Consider the following 26,687-nt stretch of genomic DNA (forward strand, 5'->3'; position numbering starts at 1 on the left):
GGGAAAGTAAATTTATTTGAGACTCTGTATTATGAAACAAATGTCTTCCTGCCTTCACACTGATCGATAATCTGGTTGAGCAGAGAACTGCAGGTTGGAGATATTTCTCCACTCATATTAAAAGATGTGGCCCCACGGTCTTCAAGCTTCCAATGTCCCCAAGAATCTCCAGGCCAGTTCCATCCCCAGGAGAGGACCAGTTGGTTTTTTCCTCTCTGGAAGTTTTTAGGATCTTCATTTTATTCCCAGCGCTCTGAAATTTCACCCGGACGTGCCTTGTTATGCGCTCTGTGGTTCTGAGAGATGCTTGTATTATTTCTTGTTAATTTCCTCCCTTACATTCTTTCCTATTTTCTCTTATAAATGTTGAGCTTCCTGAATGTGCTAATTTTCCATTTCCCTCCCATTTTCTAGTTTGCTCTTAAAATTTTACTTTCTGGGATAATTCCTCAAATATCTTCCAACCTTTATTGAATTTTAAAATACTCTGTTATATTTTAAATTTCTCAGACTGTACATGTTCTTCAGTGGTTGTTTTTCTTCATAGTTTCCTGGGTTTTTTTATGGATACACCATCTTCTCTTGAGGATACACATTATAATTCCCTTGACGTTTCCTTCTTTCTTCAATGTTTCTGTTTCTTCCAAGTTCTATTTTTTTCTGTCTTTCATGTTGTGGGCCTTCCACAAAGGTCTAGTGATCTATGCTTTCATTTTGTTTTAAATCATCTCTGAGGTATAATTTGTATGCAAAACGCACCCATTTTAAGTACAGCACTCAGTGAGTTTTGATCAGCATACACACCCATAGACCCACCACCACTGTCCAGACACAGAGCGTCTCCATCACCCCAAAGGGCTCCGTGGGCCCCTTTCTAGTCAGTCCTCATGCTCACTCCCAGATAACCATGAAACTGTTTTCTCTCACTACAGATTCATCCTTCTGACTTTCACATAAATGGAATTACACAACACACGCCCTCTTATTATGGCTTCTTTCACTTTGCACAGTGCTTTTGAGATGCACCCATGGCGTGTGTGTATCAGTGATTGGTCCTTTTCCCTGCTGAGCGGCTGCCTGTTGTATGCATGTAACATAGTTCATCTTCCTGCTGATGGACGGTGTTTCCAGTGCTGGATATTACAAATAAAGCTGCAGTCAACATGCATGCACCAATCTCTGCGAGCACAAATAAAAGTCTATTTGTTTCTAAGTATGTAGTATCAGCAGGCTGAGGTGTATGGTGGGCTCCGCGGGCTCCGCGACAGTGAATGGGTGGCCGGCCGGCCTATTGTGGCTGGGTTCCAGGCCAGCATCTCTGTGTCTCTTTGGGAGTGGTGGCGAGTGGGTGGTTTACCTTCTCCAGAGACAGCCTCCATCCTGGAGGAATAAGCCTAACAGAATTAGGATGAGAGGAAGAAGGGTAGGGAGGGCGAGGTGGGCGCGTGCCACTCAGCAGACTTCCACGGACAAGGAGAGAGGGACACTAAAGAGTGTCGGGCCTTGGAGCAGAACCTTCTGCGATGAGCCACACTGCCCGACCCCGGAGCCAGTACAGCCCACGGCAGTGGCTGGCACACTCTCTCATCTGATGCTCGTGAGAGGGACAGCATCAGGGGTCAGCTCCTCCGCGTGTGGAGCTGGGATCCGAGGGCTAGAGAGCTAAATGCGACCCCACAGGGCCTTGTGGCCGCGGGCGGACAACGCTGGCCCTAAGCCCTGTTTCCTCACCCCTCCCTGCCCCTCCCATGGGGTAGGAGAGGGGAGGGGAGGCTGTCTTTGCGGCTCTGGGTGGGCTTACCTCCTGCCCCTTCCCACTGCCAGCCGGCAGGGAGCACGTGCTGAGGAGACACGAGCCCCGCAGGCAGGCAGGCAGCCCCCCGAGGTTCCCTCCCACCCGCAGGAGGTTCCCATCAGCCTCGGAGCTTCATGTCCTCAGAAGCACTTGAGCAGCAGTGGTGGCAGCAGCGAGATCTCTGAGACAGACTCCTGCCCGTCGTGGAGTGTTTGTTTTGTTTTTAAGCAACGTATATTTTAAGACAAGAAAATTTAAATGACACCTACCTAAGCTGAATTCTAAAATGGGCTCATCTGGATCTTGTATACTTCCTGGATAAAAAAGAAATGACAGAAAAAAAAAACCACCCTTAATAAACTTTTCCCTGCTTTCAGATTTGATGCAAAAAACTCAACACACTGGTGGCAATCATTTCACAATATGTATAAATTAAACCATCAAGCTGTACATCTTAAACTTATAGTGATATATGTCAATTACTTCTCAATAAAACTGGGAAGAAAAACCCAACGCTCCGCTTTCTTTTCCCTCACAAACTGTTACATGAGATGATTTCTTTGTTGTCTAAACATTTTACTTTGAGATTCCTAAGAAGTCTCTGATCCCGAGACCAAACCCCCTCCCACTGGGGTCTGTACACCCACAACACAAAGGCCTTTTATTATGGTCTGGGCACTTGCCAGACAGGCACTGTGGACATTCCCACGTTATCTACTGGCAAATGAGTCCTGGAGGTGCCCACGCAAACTGGAAAACTGATGGCGGGCAGGTTCCAGTGGAAGCAATTCCCAGGAAGAGGGCTGACTTCCCCCTATTCCAGTTCAAGCAGAGGGATGCCAGGCCTGGCCCTCTCAGCGCTGCCACAGTATGGGACCCGCGGGCAGGCCCGGTGAGGCTCACCTGCCAGAGAGAGGCCAAGCATGTCGGCTGCCACATCGATGGTGGAAGCCCGCTGCATCGCACGGGCCCGGGTGCCATGGCGAGGGCTGTGCTCTCTTGCTGTCATGATGTCATTGGTGACGATGTGCTTCCTGTTCCTGGGTCAGACCACGCCTGATTCCCGGGGAAGCGCCGTCACCAAGCCCTAGTCCCCTAAGGTAGCAGTAGTCCTGAGAAATAAAAACAAACACTGTTTTTTTTAAAAAAACAAACAACAACAACAAAAAAGAAACAGGGATGGTGACGAAGAGACACTGGGCCCTCGTGGAGACAGCACGCTGACCTACATGGACAAGACGCAGCAAAGCCAGGGTCCTCTGGCAGATGGGGAGCCAGGACAGAGAGTCCGACGAGCTAGGCCCCGTCTAGTCACCCCCTCTGGACTCACACACACACCAGCACGGTCCGTCCGTGGGATCCCGTAAAGAAATCATGTTCTCTTCAACGGAGACATGCCACATTAAATGAGGGCTCAGATCTCATCATAAACTATGGCCTTTGATATTTTCTTGTTTGCTTTATTATGTTTTTCTACTGGCAAGTCTCAGAGACTCTTTACCATCATAAATCAGCTCACTACCATCTCTGTTAGAAAGATAAGAGGCGCTCAAGAAGAGGTCTGGTGCCCACTGGCCGGGACAGCACAGCAGAACAGCGGAGGCCAAAGGCACGTCTCCAACCTCGCTCTCTCCCTCCCAGGGGTACAGGGACTTCACGTGTGTCGGACTCGGGCTTTCTTTCCCACAAAACGCGACCATCTACGCCTCGGTGGATAGCGCTGTGCTGTGGATATGGAGGTCTCTGGGCAAAGGGCCACTGCAGGCTGAGCCACACAGATGCTCCGGCCCAGCACAGAACTCACTTTCTGCTCTGAGAAGTGGGTTACCCAGCAAGGAGTGAGTTTCACATATTCTTCTAACCCTGTATGCTACAATCCTTGCTGTCTCCGGAAGGAACCAACCTTTAGGAGTTAAGATAATTAGACTAATAACCCCTCTCAAAGGGCCCCATATATCCAGATGTCCCTGTCTTCTCAAAGTGCATCAACGCCTTTGCACTTGAAGGGCCTGTGTTCCCACTCTTGGGTTAATTCACCCAGCAACTAACTTACTGGACATGTTCGTTCTTGGACCAGCAGAGACACGTGGCATTTCTTCATAGAAGCACATCCAAAGCCATCATCTAAAAACAGAAAATTATAAACATAACAAGCTAGTCAAACATGAAGTTCTTGAGAATGCTTATTATAATGTACTGATGCATGTTATAATTTTAATGCCTAGAAATGTGGGGAAGCCAAGAGCTACTACATGTTCCTTTGAGCTTCACACCCCAATCTAACCTTTTGGCTCAAAAACAAAGCCCCAAAGAATGAGAAGCGGAAAGTGCCCATTTTCTCCCCCGCCCTGGGGTGATCCAGGGGAAGGGGGGACAGCCCTAAAGGGCCTGCTGGGCAGCTGGGGTGTGGTTCAGGGAAAGGAGGAGATAAAGAGCCCAAGGCCCAGGCTTCCTGCTCACAAATGTCAGGCCCTGGGAGAACCTGGGTGCCTCTGAGGCTCTGCTTTTTGGTGTCTAAGATGAAGGTGGTTGTACCCACCTCACGGGGCTGCAGTGAGAAGCAAATGTGCAAGAACGGGAGCGGGCTCTGCAAACCCCAACTAGCTCCCAGCCCACCGCTGCTGCCTGGCCCCTGCGCGCCTTCCCGCGGATCCGAACACCCAGGCTCCGACTTGGTCCAGCACTGCTGGGGGCGGTAGGGCAGACCGCAGGGCCCAGAGCGAGAGCATCTGAAACTTCCAGAGTCCGTGGTGGAGATGACAGGAGGATCAGTGCGCGCAGCCCTCAGACAAACCCGACAGCCCCTGCAGGCTGTGGTCCTCCCCCTCCCACTGGGGCACCCAGGGACCTTGGGCCTGGGCACCGCAGCAAAGAGGGCAGTAGCCTGGCTGGGGAGGCCCCGAAGAAGTCACCAAGGGGAAGACTCACCAGTTTGCTGACATCAAAAGGCATACAAGTCAAAAATATGCAATGACAGTGGAACAGACTGGGAAAGTACTCGCAGTACTAATATCTGTATTTTACAATAATGTTTACACAACTTGACAAAAAAACACAACTCACTAAAAATGCAAGTGGCAAAAGGTATGAATTCATAAAAGAGGGATACATGTAGAAAATACTTTGGAAAAGTGACCAAACTCAATCATAATGAGGAAAGCAATGCTAAATACACTTTAGTTACCTAAAGGAGGTGTCTAAAAGAGGTTTGTTTGTTCTTCTAATGAGAATGTGCTTTGCTGGCAGACCTAGGGGAAACTCCTATACTGTTGATAACATTTTAGAGAGGTTCGGGCATTTCAGAAACCAACTTGACATTATTTATCAAAATCCGTAAACAATAACAAAATTCTGGCCAGTGGTCCAGAGATGCTAATTGTAGCCTTGCTTGTAATGACAAACACTGGAACCAATCTAAATGCCCAGCTACAGATAAGTGCATTCTGGAACATCTATAAGAAACACTACCATATGGCTGTTAAAATGATCATGATAAAGGCGCACACATAAGTCCTTCAACCTCATTAGTCATCAGGACAATGCTAACTGTAACCATGAGATACCTCTGTGTACCCACTAGAAGAGCGAAAATGAAAAAGACAGACAGTACCACACGCTAGCAAAGATGTGGACAGAATAAATGGGGCCCTGACACACTGCTGGTGGAGTGTAAGATGGTGCAGCCACGCTGGAAAACTGGCAGTACCTACCCACGCTGAACGTGACCTGGTACGGAACTCAGAGTGCGACTGCTAACAGAAACGCACACTTAGGGTCACCAAAAAAAAAAAGCTGCAAAGAACACTTAAGGCTGGGAATTCCCTGGCGGAATTCCAGCAGTTAGGACTTGGTACTTTCACTGCCAGGACCCGGGTTCAATCTCTGGTTGGGGAACTAAGATCCTGCAAGCCGCACGGTGCGACCAAATAAAAAAATAAATCTAAATAACAAAAAAACCCAACACTTAAAGCAGTAACATTTATAATATTCAAAAACAAGAAACAATCCAAGTGTCCATCAACAGTAGAATGGACAGAACAACACAGATGACTCTTTGGAACAACGTCAAGGGGGAAACGCAGACCCACGAGAGCGTGTTCTAGGCAATTCCACCTCTATGAAGTTCGGGCCCTGTGGCCAAACGAGCCTGTGGTGTCAGAAGTCAGGACAGTGGTGTCTCTGAGGGGCAGGACTGACTGGGGACGGTGGGAGGAGGCCTGGGGGCTCTGGGGTGTGTTTGTCTCCGCACGTGGGTGCTGCTTCCATGAGTGACTTCACCGTGGGGAAATGCACTGAGCTGTATATGAAATGATCTCTATAGCCAATAAAAAGGCCGAGTCCTTTCATGACTATAATAAAGACAACATAGCATGAAAAAGTGTTTATGTCAGTTCTGCATCTTGCGTGTCTTTAATGAAATGTTCTACCTGTTCTCTGGTGAAAGCCGTTTAAAAAGACAGGACAGAGCCAGCAGGAGGCCACACCAAGACGATGGCCACGTTTGGGGGCGTGACCCCGGGGAAACGTGGTCTTTCTCAGCTTCCTGCCATCCTCCCGCGTCACTGAAGGCTGCCGCCACGCTGGCCAGAGGTAGAGGCGGCACCCGGAGCATGACCTTTCCCTGCGTGTCCCCGGCATCCCCTCGCCCCGCCTGGGCTGCCCTGCTCAGCTCGTTAGTGAGCTGTTGTCACCCCCCTTCACTCGGGACAGTGGAGACATGCCACCTAACAGAGGACAACATCTGTACCCCGACATCTCGGCAGCCCAAGGGAGGCTCCCCACCCGCCTGCCCTTGCAGGGTCCCCACCGGCCCGGCCCTTCCCCTGGAGGGTGGTTGGTACCGTGAGACGCTGGGGACAGAAATGCTTGAACGGGAACATCTACAGGCTAATTTTACACGTAACAGAATTCACAGATCAGAGAAGCTTTTAGTTCACAAGGACCTTAGAAGCCACCTCATGGTTATTTGGGGGCATCTAATTAGGATCTGCGATTTAAGTCATCAGGACCCAGAACACGAAGTTGATTTGCACAGCGGAACTAGACTTCCCTTTATTAGTCTCATTAATTGAAGGTAATTCGCCAAGGATTCTGCTATTCCCAAGGTCCCTGGTTTTCCTCCTAGCCCCATTTGAAGACCAGAGCTCATTAGCAAGAAAAATGACTTACAGAGGACAGAGAGGGTGTGGGAGCTGTTTAGGAGACTGGAATTTTTTCTTCGGGGCAGGAGAGAAGCAGTAACTCATGAAACTAACTGCCTCGGCTCCTGACTGTGTGAGAGACGTGCGACCCCTTCCATCAAACCAGCAGCAAAGCCGATGATGTCCCTTCTGCCCAGTGGGGGCAGGGAGATGTGGCTGAGGGAGCATCAGCAAGTCCACGGAGAGGACACTATGACTCACACGGCTTCGTGGGGTTCCTGAGGGTCACCAATGACTGCCCAAAGCTTCTAGAGGAACTGGTCTTGGGAAGGCCTGCCCTCCTCCTCCACAGAACAAGGTGTCTCAGGCCTGGCAGGGGGCTGGAGGCCCCTCTGGCTCAGTAACCTCTGCTGAGCAGGAGCTGAGGGGGTAGGCCAGCTCCACTGGTATCTGTCAGAACACTGGGGTCTTCTCAAAATCATCTTAAAAAGGAGTTGCATGGATGAGCGTGGAAATCCAGGCAGGGTGACTTCCTCAAGGTCAAGTGGAGGTAAAGGATGAACTACTGGCATCAACCCAAAGCCAGATGCCCCCGTACCACTGACTTTCTCCCTGCCATCCCAGCCTCCGCTCCATCCTATCGCTGTCACTGCTGTGGGCAGCAAACGGGCCAAGGACAACCCTTCCCAGGGCTCTGCTCTCCAAGAGGAAAGGTCAGACGAAAGATGAGTCAGAGCAGCCCTTGAGGAGGAGGCTAGTTCACGAGTCAGAAAGAGGAAGCGCTTTCTCTCAAACCCCCCAATCCAGGACGGCCACGGTCACTGATGGATGAGGTGTCACACTGATCACCAGCACCGAAAATCACTGGATATAACCCGGGAGAGACAGGTGCCCCTTCCTGCAGGAAGCCTCCCCTGCAGCCAACAGCCCTTCTGCAATGGAGCGGGACCCAGTGGGTCCCTGCTGGGTACAAGTCCTTTCCGTGTCCCCTGTTTCTTGTTTGTAGGAAATGGGCTTCATTCAGCCTCCTTGACCTTCCCGGAGCTCCAAAGGGCAGATTCAAACAGCTGCTAATCAGGGAAGGGAGGGAATGCAGAGACAAGGGAGAAGCAGTCAGGACACAACAGTGCAGCCTTGGGGCAGGGTCCTGGTTCCCCCTCAAGGTATATATATAACAAAATATCTTTGAGTTCTTCTGCGGGAACTAAGACCCCACCCAGGTGGAGGATGGTAACTTCTGGCTGAGCACCAGATTCCGGGAGCACTTCCCTGTCACCTCACCACCAGGCACTCAGAAGAAAGTCTGCACAAGGTGGAAGATAAAGAAGACTCTGAGGGCTTCCCTGGTGGTGCAGTGGTTGAGAGTCCGCCTGCCAATGCAGGGGACATGGGTTCGTGCCCCGGTCTGGGAAGATCCCACATGCCGCGGAGCGGCTGGGCCCGTGACCCATGGTTGCTGAGCCTAAGCATCTGGAGCCTGCGCTCCGCAACGGGAGAGGCCACAACAGTGAGAGGTCCACGTACCTAAAAAAAAAAAAAAAAAAAAGAAGACTCTGAGCCCCTCCCCAAATGATTCTTCTTTGAAAACTTTCATGGTTGAGCAGAATCTCTGGAGTTGGCTTCTGGACACAAGTCCCCTATCTCCCCAGGTTGCCAGCCTCCTGAACAAAGCAGCCTTTCCGTTCCTGCCAGCACTTGGCTCTCGAGTATCGGCTTTCGGACATCAAGCAGCCAAACCAGAGTTTGCTAACATTTCCTCACAGAGGCTTGCTAACCCACCAGGCAGTCTACACCTCAGGACGATGCACTTCCTGTGTGGCAGCAGGATAGCCAGCCAGGCACCTGTGTCTCGTGGACGTCAGACCTAAAGTCCTTGCTTCCTCCATATCCTCCTGGGCGTCTAGCTCAAGCCTAAACATAGATGAGGGGTCTAACAGGCACCTACTGGGTAAGAAACCATCACGGTCCGTGGCAGACCACACCTGCCATGAGGCTCACTGACAGACTGGTCCCTCCAGCGGCGTGTGACCACTGCAGAAGGATGTACACCAGCTTAGATGCAGACAGTGAAATGGTCATGGGATCCCCTCTTCCCTGGACTCCCAGCTATGTGCAGGGGCCTGGTGGGCAATTCCACGGCCCCAGGGTAAGGTGGGGTCACTCAGTGGAAGGAAACTAGGTCCCCAGACTCTGGGGCAGGCAGAGCCCCCACCCCACCACTTCCCCACACACGAACTACGCTGAGCTTAACCTGACTAAGAAATAAACCTGTGCTGTGGGAGACTGGGGGGAAGGTGGTTGTTATAGCAGCTAATGTTAGTTACCTTGACTAAAGTCTGGCGTTTTCCAGGCACTCAATAAACAGTTACGATGAAAGTAAAAAATACAGGGGCTTCCCTGGTGGTGCAGTGGTTAAGAATCTGCCTGCGAGTGCAGGGGACACGGGTTTGAGCCCTGGTCCGGGAAGATCCCACGTGCTGCGGAGCAACTAAGCCCATGCGCCACTACTACTGAGCCTGCGCTCTAGAGCCCATGAACCACAACTACTGAGTCTGCGTGCCACAACTACTGAAGCCTGTGCCTAGAGCTGGTGCTTCACAACAAGAGAAGCCACCGCAATGAGAAGCCCGCACACCACAATGAAGAGTGGCCCCCATTCTCTGCAACTAGAGAAAGCCCGCACGCAGCAACGAAGACCCAATGCAGTCAAAAATAAATAAGTAAATATTTTCAAAAATAATAAATAAATAAAATAAAAATAAAAATTACAACCACAAGTTAAAACTTACTGCACAAAGGGAAAAACAAAAAATAACATACAAGGGAACTCCCATAAGGTTAACAGCTGATTTCTCAGCAGAAACTCTACAAGCCAGAAGGGAGTGGCATGATATACTTAAAGTGATGAAAGGGAAGAACTTACAACCAAGATTACTCTACCTAGCAAGGATCTCTTTCAGATCCAATGGAGAAATCAAAAGCTTTACAGACAAACAAGAGCTAAGAGAATTCACCACCACCAAACCAGCTCTACAACAAATGCTAAAGGAACTTCTCTAAGTGGGAAACACAAGAGAAGAAAAGGACCTACAAAAACAAACCCAAAACAATTAAGAAAATGGTCATAGGAACATACATATCGATAATTACCTTAAACATGAATGGATTAAATGCTCCAACCAAAAGACACAGGCTTGCTGAATGGATACAAAAACAAGACCCATATATATGCTGTCTACAAGAGACCCACTTCACACCTAGGGACACATACAGACTGAAACCGAGGGGATGGAAAAAGATGTTCCATGCAAATGGAAATCAAAAGAAAGCTGGAGTAGCTATACTCATATCAGATAAAATAGACTTTAAAATAAAGAATGTTACAAGAGATAAGGAAGGACACTACGTAATGATCAAGGGATCAATCCAAGAAGGAGAAATAACAATTATAAATATATATGCACCCAACATAGGAGCACCTCAATACATAAGGCAACTGCTAACAACTATAAAAGAGGAAATCGACAGTAACACAATAATAGTGGGGGACTTTAACACCTCACTTACATCAATGGGCAGATCATCCAAAATGAGAATAAATATGGAAACAGAAGCTTTAAATGACACAACACACCAGACAGATTTAATTGATATTTATAGGACATTCCATCCAAAAACAGCAGATTACACTTTCTTCTCAAGTGCGCATGGAACATTCTCCAGGAAAGATCACATCTTGGGTCACAAATCAAGCCTCAGTAAATTTAAGAAAATTGAAATCATAACAAACATCTTTCCTGACCACAACGCTATGAGATTAGAAACGAATTACAGGGAAAAAAACATTAAAAACACAAACACATAGAGGCTAAACAATACGTTACTAAACAACCAAGAGATCACTGAAGAAATCAAAGAGGATATCAAAAGATACCTAGAGACAAATGACAATGAAAACACAATGATGCAAAACCTATGGGATGCAGCAAAAGCAGTTCTAAGAGCGAAGTTTATAGCTATACAAGCCTACCTCAAGAAACAAGAAAAATCTCAAGTAAACAATCTAACTTTACACCTAAAGCAACTAGAGAAAGAAGAACAAACAAAACCCAAAGTGAGCAGAAGGAAAGAAATCATGAAGATCGGAGCAGAAGTAAATGAAATAGAAACAAAGAAAACAATAGCAAAGATCAATAAAACTAAAAGCTGGTTCTTTGAGAAGATAAACAAAATTGATAAACCATTAGCCAGACTCATCAAGAAAAAGAGGGAGAGGACTCAAATCAATAAAGTTAGAAATGAAAAAGGAGAAGTTACAACAAACACCGCAGAAATACCAAGCATTCTAAGAGACTACTACAAGCAACTCTATGCCAATAAAATGGACCACCTGGAAGAAATGGACAAATTCATAGAAAGGTATAACCTTCCAAGACTGAACCAGGAAGAAACAGAAAATATGAACACACCAATCACAAGTAATGAAATTGAAACTGTGATTAAAAATCTTCCAACAAACAAAAGTCCAGGACCAGATGGCTTCACAGGTGAATTCTATCAAACATTTAGAGAAGAGCTAACACCCATCCTTCTCCAACTCTTCCAAAAGATTGCAGAGGAAGGAACACTCCCAAACGCATTCTATGAGGCCACCATCAGCCCGATACCAAAACCAGACAAAGATACTACAAAAAAAGAAAATTACAGACCAATATCACTGATGACTACAGATGCAAAAATCCTCAACGAAATACTACCAAATAGAATCCAACAACACATTAAAAGGATCACACACCACGATCAAGAGGGATTTATCCCAGGGATGCAAGGATTCTTCAATATATGCAAATCAATCAATGTGATACACCATATTAACAAATTGAAGAATAAAAACCATATGATCATCTCAACAGATGCAGAAAAAGCTTTTGACAAAATTCAACACCCATTTATGATAAAAACTCTCCAGGAAGTGGGCATAGAGGGAACCTACCTCAACATAATAAAGGCCGTATATGACAAACCCAGAGCAAATATCATTCTCAATGGTGAAAAACTGAAAGCATTTGCTCTAACATCAGAAACAAGAAAAGGATGTCCACCACTACTCTTCAACGTAGTTTTGGAAGTCCTAGCCATGGCAATCAGAGAAGAAATGAAATAAAAGGAATACAAATTGGAAAAGAAGAAGTAAAACTGTCACTGTTTGCAGATGACATGATACTATACATAGAGAATCCTAAAGATGCCATCAGAAAACTACTAGAGCTAATCAATGAATTTGGTAAAGTTGCAGGATACAAAATTAATGCACAGAAATCTCTTGCATTCGTATACAGTAATGATGAAAAATCTGAAAGAGAAATTATGGAAACACTCCCATTTACCATTGCAACAAAAAGAATAAAATACCTAGGAATAAACCTACCTAGGGAGACAAAAGACCTGTATGCAGACAACTATAAGACACTGATGAAAGAAATTAAAGTGATACCAACAGATGGAGAGATATACCATGACCTTGGAGTGGAAGAATCAATACTGTGAAAATGACTATACTACCCAAAGCAATCTACATATTTAATGCAATCACTATCAAATTACCAATGGCATTTTTTATGGAACTAGAACAAAAAATCTTAAAATTTGTATGGAGACACAAAAGACCCCGAATAGACAAAGCAGTCTTGAGGGGAAAAAACGGAGCTGGAGGAATCACACTCCCTGACTTCAGACTATACTACAAAGCTACAGTGATCAAGACAATATGGTACTGGCACAAAAACAGAAACATAGATCAATGGAACAAGATAGAAAGCCCAGAGATAAAGCCACGCACCTATGGTCAACTAATCTATGACAAAGGAGGCAAAGATATACAATGGAGAAAAGACAGCCTCTTCAATAAGTGGTGCTGGGAAAACTGGACAGCTACATGTAAAAGAATGAAATTAGAACACTCCCTAACACCATACACAAAAATAAACTCAAAATGGATTCGAGACCTAAATATAAGACCGGACACTATCAAACTCTTAGAGGAAAACATAGGAAGAACACTCTTTGACATAAATCACAGCAAGATCTTTTTTGATCCACCTCCTAGAGTAATGGAAATAAAAACAAAAATAAACAAATGGGACCTAATGAAACTTCAAAGCTTTTGCACAGCAAAGGAAACCATAAACAAGACGAAAAGACAACCCTCAGAATGGGAGAAAATATTTGCAAATGAATCAACAGACAAAGGATTAATTTCCAAAATATATAAACAGCTCATGCAGCTCAATATTAAAGAAACAAACAACCCAATCCAAGAAGACCTAAATAGACATTTCTCCAAAGAAGAGATACAGATGGCCAAGAAGCACATGAAAAGCTGCTCAACATCACTAATTATCAGAGAAATGCAAATCAAAACTACAATGAGGTATCACCTCACACCAGTTAGAATGGGCATCATCAGAAAATCTACAAACAACAAATGCTGGAGAGGGTGTGGAGAAAAGGGAACCCTCTTGCACTGTTGGTGGGAATGTAAACTGATACAGCCACTATGGAGAACAGTATGGAGGCTCCTTAAAAAATTAAAAATAGAATTACCATATGATTCAGCAATCGCACTACTGGGCATATACCCAGAGAAAACCATAATTCAAAAAGACACATGCACCCCAATGTTCACTTCAGCACTATTTACAATAGCCAGGTCATGGAAGCAACCTAAATGCCCATCGACAGATGAATGGATAAAGAGGTTGTGGTACATGTACACAATGGAATATTACTCAGCCATAAAAAGGAATGAAATTGAGTCATTTGTTGAGACGTGGATGGACCTAGAGACTGTCATACAGAGTGAAGTAAATCAGAAAGTGTAAAACAAATATTGTATATTAATGCATGTATGCGGAACCTAGAAAAATGGTACAGATGAACTGGTTTTCAGGGCAGAAATTGAGACACAGATGTAGAGAACAGACATATGGACACCAAGGGGGGAAAACCGCGGTGGGGTGGGGATGGTGGTGTGCTGAATTGGGCGATTGGGATTGACATGTATACACTGGTGTGTATAAAACTGATGACTAATAAGAACCTGCAGTATAAAAAAATAAACAAAAAAACAACTAATACTAAACTTTCTTTGGGTTATTTGTATGGAAATATGTTAATATAAATGTTTGATATTACATGAAATTTCTAAAAATCTTATATGTTCTGGTATAATGTTGTAAGTCATAATTCTAGTTATTACTTTAAAATGTATATCTCAGAAATAACTAAATTTCCTTGTCAATTGCATTATTATGAACTTTCATCAAATCTTTATCCGTAGTCATTTTTAAGTCTTTTGTCATTTACAGACAGTTCTGGGTGTACTCTGATGCTTTTGCAAAAATGTTCCTATAAAAGGGCTTCATCTTCAAGGAATTCATGGAAAAGACTGACAAGTAAGGCTTCTGGTAACTGACTACACTGTTGAACTGAATGAATAAACATTTTCAGAACTCTAATGGAAAACTGATGAATTCATAAAAGTGCTAACAAAAGATCAAGATGAAAAAAAATTAATTACATGGGACTGAATGAACTGATGAGGATGATTATAATTTTTGTGACTTTCTGTTTGAATTAAAAAAAAAGGGGGGGGGCTTCCCTGGTGGCGCAGTGGTTGAGAATCTGCCTGCTAATGCAGGGGACACGGGTTCGAGCCCTGGTCTGGGAGGATCCCACATGCCGCAGAGCAACTAGGCCCGTGAGCCACAACTACTGAGCCTGCGCATCTGGAGCCTGTGTTCCACAACAAGAGAGGCCGAGATAGTGAGAGGCCTGCGCACCGCGATGAAGAGTGGCCCCCGCTTCCCACAACTAGATAAAGCCCTCACACAGAAACTAAGACCCAACACAGCAAAAAAATAAATTAATAAATAACTCCTACCCAACATCTTCTTAAAAAAAAAAAAAAACAATCCACAAGGATTCAGAGGCAAAAAATATACAAATCAATTTTCACTGCAAAGTAAAGGAGCTGTTACAGTGGAGGATTACTGGGCTGAATGTCAATATTATGACACAGTGTGAGTGTGTTTCGTGTTTGGTAATTGCAATCATTTTTGCTTTTGTTGTGGTCATCCATTTACAATGCTTGGTGTCAGTTTATTTATCTCTTGTAAAAATAAAATACAGTGGGCCTCCCTGGTGGCACAGTGGTTGAGAGTCCGCCTGCCGATGCAGGGGATACGGGTTCGTGCCCCGGTCTGGGAGGATCCCATATGCCGTGTAGCGGCTGAGCCCGTGAGCCATGGCCGCTGGGCCTGCGCATCCGGAGCCTGTGCTCCGCAACGGGAGAGGCCACAACAGTGAGAGGCCCGCACACCGCAAAAAAAAAAAAAAGAAAAAAAAAAAAGAAAATACAGTGTGTGTGTGTGGAAAAAAAATGGGCAAAGGATCTGAAGAGACATTTTTCCAAAGAAGATATACAAATGGCTAATAAAAGATGCTCAGTGGAGACTTCCCTGGTGGTGCAGTGGTTAAGAATCCACCTGCCAACGCAGGGGACATGGGTTCAAGCCCTGGTCCAGGAAGATCCCACATGCCGCGGAGCAGCTAAGTCCGTGTGCCACAACTACTGAGCCTACGCCTAGAGCCCGTGCTCCGCAACAAGAGAAACCACTGCAATGAAAGGCCTACACATTGCAACGAAGAGTAGCTCCTGATCGCCGCAACTAGAGAAAGCCCTCGCACAGCAATGAAGACCCAATGCAGCCAAAAATAAAAATTAATTAATTAATTAAAAGAAAAAAGATGCTCAATGTCATTAGTCATCAGGGAAATGTAGATCAAAACCATGATGAGATACTACTTTGCACACTCCAAGATGGCTATGCTAAAAAAAAAAAAGACAGATGATAACAAGTGCTGGGGAGGTTATAGAGAAATTAGAACCTTCATATATTGCTCATGGGACTGTAAAGTGGTGCAGTCACTTTGGAAAAGTCTGGCAGCTGCTCAAAAGGTTAAACATAGAGTTACCATATGACCCAGCAATTCCACTTGTAAGTTTTTAAATACCACAGAAGAAATCATAAAGGAAAAGAGTGAATAATAAAAAAAGAAGAAGAAGAAAAAAAAAAACTTACTGCACAATGCTTGGGAAAGAATGATGTTTTGTGCTCCGGATGAGGCAGCCCAGTTCATGAGAAAAACACCCACAGGTGGCAGGAAGAGTTCCAGAAAATGAGAGGAGCACAGAGAAGTAAAAAACCCACTTTAGCAGGTAGTCAACCAGACACATCTGTCATTCCCTCTCTAACTCCAGGTCAGGCTCGGGACACCCTGATTTCTCTCCTGCCCCTCTCCCACCCCGATATCCCCTGGCGTGGCCTGGGCCTCACCACTCCAGACAGACCCTAAGGTGGAGGCTGGCCTTAATATTAGTGGAGAAAGCAAGTTCTTTGAGGTGACCTTAGAGCTGTTAATCCAACCAAGAGAGAAGAAGGGACCCATCACTACCACCGCCACCAAAATCAACCTCTGGTCCCACGGGTTCCCTGGAGTCCACTGGGAATTGAGGCCACCCAGGGCTCCCTGGTCTACACCCAAGAGGAAACTCGATACGCTGGGGACTTCAGGGCCACCAATTCCTTAAAGCCCAGCAAATAAGAGAATGACAATAGCGTGGGTGCAAACTCCATGGCATGGGTACAAACCTGGGGGCGGGCACACAGTGGCTCGGGGGCAGCTGCCAATGACAAAAATTGAATGGGCAGCGTCATGGCAGCTGGGGGAAGAGGGGTGGGCCAGGCCAACACAGAGGAACAGGAGCAGCGTCTCTGCAACGGCCAAGGGCAAGGGTGAGCAGCAACCTGGAGGCTGCACCCCAGGGAGAAGGCAGTGCTGGCCAGAGTGCAGGCTCAGAGCGCCCCGTGTCAAACAGCTCCCGGGCATCTGCCCAGGTCAGTCACCAGCAAAGGAAGAGCCGGCATATGGGAAAGGACCAGGAAGGCCCGGATTGTGAGTGTTCCAGAACAACAGCCAATGGCAGCAGAAAATTCTTCTGGCTTATATCTGGAACGGATGAATGTGTGCTTCTACGGGAAGACTCAGAAATGTAAATGCTGTCAGTCAAGTTCTGATGCAAGGAAAGTGACAGAACGGGTGTGGTCGGAGAAGCCTGCTGCCGGGCTGAGGGGAACACACACCTTTCCTGAAGCAGAAATCATGAGCAGGCTGCCGAGGAGGGTTACACAAGAGACGTTACACTACGGAAACCTCCACCACCTGATGTAAAGCCGAGTCGGGCTGTGGGGTGGGGAGGAACCACCAAAAGCAGAGCACAAGGTGGGCTCCAGGAGGCGGGGCAGGAGGAGGGGCCCTGGGGGTCAGGGCTCCTTTATTCTAATTTGCTCACCTTGGGGACTTCTCCGCCCACTGGATGCTCCACCCCCCATGCCTCTCCCCACCCTAAAATGCATAAGAGGGGAAGCTGGGACCAAGTGAGAGAGTGGCATGGACATATATACACCACCAAACGTAAAATAGATAGCTAGTGGGAAGCAGCCGCATAGCACAGGGAGATCAGCTCCGGTGCTTTGTGACCACCTAGAGGGGTGGGATAGGGAGGGTGGGAGGGAGACGCAAGAGGGAGGAGATATGGGGATTTATGTATAAGTATAGCTGATTCACTTTGTTATACAGCAGAAATTTTACACCATTGTAAAGCAATTATACTCCAATAAAGATGTTAAAAAAATGCGTAAGAATGGTGGAAGCAAGCAGGTCTTCCCTTTTTTCTGTTTGAAAAAGCCAACTGCCTAGGAAAGATCTTAATTTTTTAAACAAAGTCAAATATGCCTCCTCACCACAAAAAGCCAGGAATGCTGGCTGCGGCAAAGGCTCAGGTATTAACTGGGCAGGAAAGGCCAGAGGCCCCGGGAACAGAGACCAGGGCGAGGGCACCTGGGAGGGCTCTGAGGGGGCACACAGGCAGGCCTTGGGCTTGGCCCCCGGCCCGTACTCTGGCCCCTGCCCCATGCTCTGGCCCCAAGCCCACCAGGCACCAGACACTCTGGTCCACAGCGCTCTCGACACCTGCCCTTCTGGGACCTGGATGCTTGGGTCAACCAGCAGAGGCCCAGAGCTGGTCCGTGAGTCCAAGCACCTGCTCAGTTAATGTCACTTCAGACCCCTCCTCCTACATGAGTGACAGATCTACTGAGCTTCTCCCAGCCTCAGTTTCACAATCTGTACAACAGGAATAGCAGCACAACCGCCAAGAGATGCCCTGAGGAGCAAGCACGTACATAGAGAAACACATGACACCCACACAGGGCCTGGTGCCAAAGGCCTCCGTGTGACACGCTGAGCTTCTCTCCTGGGCTTTCCTAACCTCCCACGTGTTGGGTCCACACTACATTCTTCCCGGGGCACCTGCGAGCCGGGAAGGCCTTCCCTCCAGCTCAGCCTCTTCCCATGGACAACTCCGCAGCCTCCCTGGGTTCTCCAACCACAACTGTTCCCCCAAGTCCATGGCACTTTGCTGTGCTTCAGTTTACAGTCATCACATTTTCTAATAATATCCCTAAAATTTAGGCTTACAGGCTGCTGTTGGGAAGGACTGTGCGAACGGAGGGCCCTTCCCGGAGGCGGTGGGGCTTGGTGAGGGAGCCCGGGGAACTGGTGTCAGCCACTGCCAGCCATGTCACCTCCACGGGGCGCCTTCCCTGTGCTGAGGCTTCCTCACCTGTAAGATGAGGACACGACGGCTGGTGGGCGGAGCCCACGGTGCCCCAGTCAGAGGGGAGCGTGGAAGGAGGCCCCGCCCCCACCCCTAGGGCTGTGCCTCGGGCTGGACATCCTTGGGATTCTGTCCTCCAGAGGGTGGCCCCAGGCTCCCCTGTACCGGAGAAAGCCTGTGGGGAGGCCACTTCCTCCTTCCCCTTGGACCCAGCTCTCTCCCACTTCCTGCTCTAGCCCCTGTGCAGGGGGAGCCTCGGGCCTTGGCTGGGCCTCCAAGAACGAGGCCTAACATGCCAGCGAGCTGCAGAACCTCAGGTCAGTGTTGCTGGTATTTAACTGCCAGAAAATGACGTGTCTTAGAAAGGCAAGCACAGGATAATAAGAAATGTGCTGCAGCTGGTGTACAGTCTCACCTGCAGACACAGACAAGCCGACCCAGGGCTGCACTGGGCCTGTGCTCCGCAGGGGACGATCAATCTGTCACCTCCTGCGTCCTCCCATTCCCCCAAGTCCTGCTCGTTGACAGTGACACTGAACAGGTAGCGTGGCAATGAGTTCACCCGATTTAATTAACTAACCTGCCTCATTAGTTTCATGAATATGGCAGCTGACAGAATTTAGTGCCTTAACCCAGATTCAGTGCACATCTCTGGACTCCAGTGGGAAGAGTCAGGCACTGGGTGGGCCGTGGATATTCCTCTAAAGCAGGGGTCCCCCACCCCCCAACCCGTACTGGTCCGCAGCCTGTTAGGAACCGGACTCACAGCAGGAGGTGAGCGGCGGGCGGGCGCCAAGCTTCATCGGCCGCTCCCCATCGCCCGCGTCACCGCCCAGACCATCCTCTCCCTGCTCCCCACCCCCCAAACCCGGGTCCGTGGAAAAACTGTCTTCCACGAAACCAGTCCCCGGTGCCAAGAAGGTTGGGGACCGCTGCTCTAAAGGACAGTGGGGGGTGGGGGGGACAGCAGGCAGGGTTGTGCCCTGAGCAAGACAAGCCCAGACCGTCTGTTCCGGCCGCAGCCCCAATCCCCCGGCCCCTCAGTTCTCCCACCTCGGTTGATGGCGGCTCCATCCTTACACTGGCTCCAGCCAAGAAACAAGATCAGTGCAAGCGCCTGGACTCCTCTTCCTCTCACACCCACACCCAGTGCATCAGCGACTCGTGCCAGTGGTATCCTCCCCAGAGATCCCTGCAGTCCCATCTGTCCCCACGCAGCACTGGCGAGCCTGTGACCCTTCTCGCCCCGGCCTCATCGCTCTTGAGACCTCCCTGGCCGGCTGCCCTTGTTTGGACGACAGGGCAGCTCTCTCGCTTCCTGTGTGTCCTTCCTAAAAACCAGCTCCTCCAGGGGGTCTTGGGGACAGCCCGGTCTAGAACTGCAGCTCAGCCCCTGTGACTCGCCTGCAAGCCACAAACCCTCAGGGGAATTTCAGCAGGAACTAGTCTGAAGCTAAGGTGCCCTGAATAAACCGCTTCAAAGTGCTTGTGAGAGGACCGCGGATCTCGGGGGGTGGGGGGCTCACTCCCGGGAGAGGAGATACGTGTTACTCTTACGCACGCGGCAGGAGCAGCAGCTGCGGTCTCTCTGCCGAGACAAGCCTCCCTCCCCCGCACCCACCCTCCAGCTGCTTTCCGCAGGCGCCTGCCCTCTCTGGCTTCTACACCTCCTGCGCTTTCTTCTCTATCAACCGACCATCTCAGGTCTCTCGTGGACAGGTCTCAGGGACACAGAGATGAACAAGGAGGCTTGCTCGGGAAACGCATCACAAGAAACGTAGCGGAAACATGAATGGGGGGCCCTCTGAGGGCCATTCTGGTGCTAGTGAAACCTCTTCTGAGACCTTCCCCTGTGCTGTTCCCCCCTGTTCCAGCAGGGGCGCCCCGGGCACTGGAACCAGGGATTCTGAAGGCTCTTTCTTGGGATGAATCGACTCAGTGTCCTTTATGTCACTCCTCACTCCCACGCACCGGGCTTCATCTGTCATCTGATCATCGCATAAGCTCCCCAGGACACCATGAACAAAGATGATGCAGACCCTGAGCGCCACAGTCCATTGTGAGAGCCGCCCGTCAGTGCTGGGGACAATGCACTCTTCTCTATCCCAGAAGGTCCACGGCTGTGACAAGCCTCACGGCGTGCTGCTCTGTCAACGTGGCCACTCGAAGCCCTCACATAATTAACTGAAAGTTCGTCTGCGCGTTGGCCTCTCAGCCATTCCACAGGAACTTCCACACAGGTGTTCCAAGGACGGAGGAAACCATCCAGTATTTACCGATTCCCACTGTCAATGAAGACATGCAGTTCCCAGGGGACCGAGAGCCAAAGGGGACAGGACAAGGGCTTCCCCGAGACCTGTGGGTCAGCTTAGGTCCGGGTGGGGCTCCATGAAGGCAGGTGTCGTCACAGAGGCAGAGGTCCCACCCCCAGGCACTCACTCAAAGCTGGAAGAGAACTCTGGATGCCTGGGGCTTGGGGGCGCTCTAAGCCCCAGCGCTGGGCTGCGTGCGCCCTGTTCACTGCCTAAGGCTCTTTCTCTTCTCTATTCCCACCCAAACCCAAGGCTGTGGGGCCTGGCCTGGTGCCTGTCTCTACCTCCCCCTACCCGGAGCTGGCCACCTGGAGGCTGGGCCCTGAGCTCCTCCAGCCACCAGGGCGGAAGCCGCCCCAGACTCTGTTTCTGTCCTCCTCCCTTTTGGGAGAGGTCTGTCCTTTCAGCGAAGGCAACGGCCAAGGCGGGTGTGGCCACAGCTGCTCAAGGCTCCTTAGGGTCACGGCGCCAAAAGGGGGCACCCTCCCAGGGCGGGGGCCCACACCCCAGCTGCAGCAACGCCCTCTACTCTGCTGGCCCCGCTGCCCCTCCCCCCAGTCCTTGGGGGTTCAGCGACGGGGCTGCCACGGTGAGGGCGAGTTCTGGGCACTCCTATGGAGTCCGATTCAGGTGAGCTTAAACAGAAAAGCCCGTCTTCATAAAGGTTCTCAGCTGACTTACAAAAGCTGGACAGGAAAAGGGCCGAGCTGGCTTGTGCGCCCCGCGTCTGACTCTTCTCGGCTCCCTCTGCTTCCCATGTGACCCCCCACTCTGCCGACGACCCTGTGCACATAGCAGGGCCGAGAGCCCCAATGTAAACTCTCCAGCCGGAGCCACTGAAGAGGCTGAACGCACGGATCCTCCCCGAGTCTCCAGCCCAGCTCTCTTCCGGGGAAGGTGACCCAAGGGCCTCGCTTGGGCCAGGTCCCCCCCCTCCAGCTGGAGGGGGCGCACTGTAGCATGGGTGCCACCCTGACACCTGAGTTTGGTGGGGAGAGTTCCCACAAAGAGGGGGGAGGGGGAGGCTGGACAGAATCATCTCAAGTCACAGGTTTTAGCAGCTGAATGGAGAGACCCTATAGCAAGTCCTTCGTAAACTTCGGAAAGTCAAAGGACTCCCAGCATTCGTTGTTTTCTATATGATTTAAAATGGATAACGTAAACATAAGTTAGGTATAAACTCTTTTCTTGGTGCTCTTAAACTACTAAAAGAGATGTACAAAATAACAACAAACAGAACCCCGACCCAAATGCACTCGAGTTTACCTTAATCTAACGTGACAGATGGGGCTGCGGAACAGAAACCGTCGCCCAGACATGACGCTGAGCCACTCGAAGGGGGCCACACCTTCCACTCCCTCCCTTGCCTGGCCTGAGGCCAGGAATGCCTGCAATGGCCACTGAGCTCTACACAGCAGCTAGCTGGTCAAAATAACAGCGGCCAGCGGCCACCGCTCCCCAGAAACGGGGCTGTCGAACCGGGCAGAGGGGTGGGGACACGGCGACACTCCCGGGGCTGTGAGTGGGGACCTAGGGATCCCAGACGGCAGGGCCGCCCCAAGGCACGGCAACACGTCGTTTTGCTCTTTCACATGAAATCAAGAGGCAGCCGTATGTCTTTCCCACCCATCACTCCGGCGTTAGGCTCCCCCCGGACTTTGTATCTGCTGCCGAGTCACATAAAGGATCAAGCTTCTCGTAACATTTCCGACACACGCGAGAAGGTCGAGAGAGGAGACTGCGAACCACCAGCCCGGGGCACCTCCACCCACACCCTGGCCGCTCAGCGGCCTCACCTGGTCCCCATGGAAAGAAAACCTTCTCAGGTAGAAAACGCCCGTCCAGGGGACCTCGCTCGCTGCTTGGCGGCGTCCGACAGACAGGACCCAGGCTCACAGGGCTAAAGAGGCTTCTCTATGGTCGTGAGCTGAGGAGGGAAGTCAGGACTGGAAGATGGGTCTCACTAGTCCAGTCTCTTTCCCAAACGCAACACAGAGCGCTGGGCACAGTAATTCAAGCTACAAACAAATGCTCATATCAATAAAAGGCACAATCTTGTCCACTCGTAGAGGTCCTCGATTTTTAAGCACTTTCCCAAATACCATTTTAATCTTACAATGTTTATTGGAATATTACTTTCTTCCCTCCGTCCCTCTTCAGGACCTCCTGGGGGAACATATTTCAGATTCAAGACACACTCAACAATATTTCCCTCTCCATCACCGGCCACAAGCTTTACAAGTGCCCGCTCTGGTTCCTCAGTCCTGAGCCCATGTCCGGCTTTCACAGTCAGCACCACAGACACGAGAGGGGAAACAGATCTTCCTAGAGAAGGCAAAAGAGAACTTTAGGATGAGAACAGCTTCTTTTTTTTGCATCATTTCATGTTTGCTTTCCTTTTCCTAAGCTGAGATTATGCTCCTTGACAAAAATAACCTATTTTTGTCAAAATATTTCAAGATAAGTTTTTAAAAAACACAAAAATTTGTGAACAGGATAAACAGACAAAACCTAGCCAACAATACCAACTGATACTGAAGTAAAAAAAACAGGGCTTCCCTGGTGGCGCAGTGGTTGAGAATCCGCCTGCCGATGCAGGGGATATGGGCTCGTACCTCGGTCCGGGAAGATCCCACATGCCGCGGAGCAGGTAGGCCCGTGAGCCATGGCCGCTGAGCCTGCGCGTCCGGAGCCTGTGCTCCGCAACGGGAGAGGCCACAACAGTGAGAGGCCCACGTACCGCAAAAAAAAAAAAAAAAAAAAATATGTATAATGTTCTGCGTTTCTGATGGTGGAGATGGGGCTTATAGAATATTGTACAGACGCGTTACATTTCAGTGGGAAGGTAGGATGGGAAATACACTGACCCCCAAACCAGGAAGTCGTCACTCAAGACGTCCTTTTGGCGCCGACACGTTAACACAACTAGCAGGGGCTCCTCTGCCCTTTGCGTGGCTGCCGTGGCCCCTCATCGTGTCCTTCTCTGTACGGTTCACAACAGCTTTGACTCATTCACTGTGGAATATCCTGGTTCAGTAAGTGAAGAACGTGTCAAGGAGCCTGGGGAGACAGTCAGCACGCTGTCCCCGGCTCACACTGGTGGCGCACACTCCACAATTCAAGGATAACACACGCGCCCTCCCCCTCCTTACAAAACGCCCGCGTCCTCCTTCAGGTCTGTCCAGGGCCGCACCGCAGGGAGAGCGAGCCAGCTTGCCGCTCGGGCAGCGGCTGGACACAGAAAAGGAGTGGGCCCGACGTGGGGACACGCAGGCGTTGACCAGGGTTAGCCTGCCCAGGAGACACTACGGTTCCAAAGACCTGCAGGTATTTTTCGCAGACCTAGTGGCAAAGTGCACTCCTGGCAGGGAAGCTGGGCGCCCACACCAGCCCCCAGAGGGGTGAGTCAGACCCAGACCGACGCAGCTCCACTTGCTGGTCGGCGAGCAGCCACGACGCCAGGCTTCGGTTCCGTTTACTAGAAAACAGGTTATTAGCGCGGGACTTTAACTTTCCAAACCCCATGCTAATGGAGCTTGGGGAAAACAAAGGAGGATCCAGCTGCCAGGGCTTATCCCATAAGAAGGCCACAGGCTCACCCTCGAGTTCTGGCGTCTGTGCGCTTCCAATCGGCCAAAACCGCGGGCAGCCCGGCGCCACCGTGCGGCTCCCGCTGGACCCCTCGCTGCAGCGCCTCGTGCGGGATGGCGTGTGGGCCCGACGAGGCACTGGCCAGTCCATAGTACTGTCACCCATGTTTCCTTCTAGACCGTGGCCATCGCCAGGGCGGCCCTGACAGTAACTGGAAAGTTCCACGTGCTTCAGATGACAGGAGGGTGGGTTCAGTTTATTCTTTTTTTTTTTTTTTTGCCATACGCAGCCCTCTCACTGTCGTGGCCTCTCCCGTTGCGGAGCACAGGCCCCGGACGCGCAGGCTCAGCGGCCATGGCTCACGGGCCCAGCCGCTCCGCGGCACGTGGGATCTTCCCGGACCGGGGCACGAACCCGTGTCCCCTGCATCGGCAGGCGGACTCTCAACCACTGTGCTACCAGGGAAGCCCGAGTTTATTCTTATAATCACTAGGAAAGCTTGTTTTCTAAGCCAGAAGTGTGAAAGTTGGCTTTCTATTCATGAGAGAATATAAAACTTTCTGTGCAGGAATAAAATCCCTTAAAGGGCTATTAATGCGAAGCAACGACCGCAGATCAATGAAATGCCAGGAAGACACAGTTATTTCTGGAACAAGGCAGTGAGCCAGGACACTGGGATGGCCTGCCCCAGGCTTTGCAGCAGGGAGCACCCAACCAGGCTGAGTTTAGCTTCTGCACCAACAAACCCAGATCGGGGAGAGATGTCTCGATCTTCTATGTGCTGTGGAACATAAAGTTCTGCCAACTTCAGGACACGTCAATCTCTGGTGAAGCGGTGTATTCGCTGCCACTCTAGCTGCTAAATCGGAACGCTGTTGGGTGGAAGACACAGAGGAGAGGCTGAGAGGACTTCAGCGCCCCGTATTCTCATAGGAAAATAAAAGGCAGGCAGTCCTGTGTCCCGTGACCACTCTGCAAAGAGGGGGCTCTGGCTTCGGCTACGCGGTTGTGATGTGATGGAAGTGAGACGGGGAAGCGGCCGGAGGTGGGTCTGGCCCACGGGAGGGAGCCCTTTCTGGCCCACATTTCACCCATGCCCCTGCGCCAGGAGGAGGGGGCACAGCCAACAGAGAAGTCAGCATCCCACCCCTCCACCGACCCCGGGCCGCCCTCCCAGGCAGCCTCTCCCAATCCTTCCCTCCCAGAGCTGAGTGGGAGGACGGCGTGGGGGGGAAGGGCCCCGCGGCTCCCCCACCAGTTGTGTTTGCCCTTCACAGGCCGCCCCTCAAAGGGTGGCCTGGAGTGACTTCCTGACCAGGGCAAAGAGGACCCTCGCGGGAGGCCTTCTGGGAGCCTCTCCCACAGCAGCCTGGCCACAGCTCTGAGTGCAAAGCCGATGGTGGCAGGGATGATGGGAACCCAAGAAAAGCAACTTAGAAAGAGAGCTGCAGGCAATGACTGGAGGCCCAGTCATTTCTCGGGGCAGCGCTCAGAGCCACCCACCCGAGCTGCAGTGGGAGAGGTGCCAGCTGGCGCCCAGTTCACACTCAACGGCAGACCAGCCATGCACCGCGGCCAACCTCCAGCGACCATCAGGCCAACGGGGACGGGCCAGGGGCAGGGGGCAGACAGCAGCTCTGCGGGTGTTTCCACCCTCCACTGGCAAGCCTGGCCCGGGGGCCTGCGGCCCCCTGAGTGTTCACGGCAGCCTGCAACCGGGAACCAGGGCTGCTCACTGGTTCATTCAACAGGTGCCGGGCCGGGCACTCCGAGGGGACACACGGCGAGTCAGAAGGGTCCCTGCCTGCAAGGACCCACCAGTGTTACCGACGGAGTAAGACGTTCAGGCAAGACAACGCCCAGACAAAAGGGAAACACACGCCCTGGGCTGTGGGGAAGGTGAGGAAGAACCCTTAAATCTAGTCAGTGATTGTCCAGATGCAGCTTGGACAGAGCTGACTTCAAAGGTCCAGGCTCGCTCAGGAACAGTGAGTTCAGGGAACGGGGAAGCCTGGTGCTGCAGGGGACACAGAAGACGGGCTGGAGGGCCAGGACAGGGTCAGTTCTGGGACCCACTGATCCCAGACCACAGTGCTGGGCTCCAGCTA

General features: G+C 50.3%; 1 protein-coding gene across 3 annotated transcripts in view; it reads right to left on the minus strand.

Moving 5' to 3' along the window:
- The window catches only part of INPP4A (inositol polyphosphate-4-phosphatase type I A), a 130,629-nt gene that overhangs the window by 53,336 nt on the left and 50,606 nt on the right, over nt 1-26,687 (minus strand). For all 3 annotated transcript variants that reach the window (XM_060118026.1, XM_060118024.1, XM_060118025.1), the window contains exons 2-4: nt 3,849-3,919; nt 2,699-2,907; nt 2,065-2,109 (exon numbers count right to left, since the gene is read on the minus strand). In XM_060118026.1, coding sequence (XP_059974009.1) covers nt 2,065-2,109; nt 2,699-2,804 — 151 coding nt within the window. In that variant the 5' untranslated portion in view covers nt 2,805-2,907; nt 3,849-3,919. The remainder of the gene's footprint in view (nt 1-2,064; nt 2,110-2,698; nt 2,908-3,848; nt 3,920-26,687) is intronic.

The sequence above is a fragment of the Mesoplodon densirostris genome, chromosome 14 (assembly GCF_025265405.1).
Source record: "Mesoplodon densirostris isolate mMesDen1 chromosome 14, mMesDen1 primary haplotype, whole genome shotgun sequence".
NCBI lineage: Eukaryota > Metazoa > Chordata > Mammalia > Artiodactyla > Ziphiidae > Mesoplodon > Mesoplodon densirostris.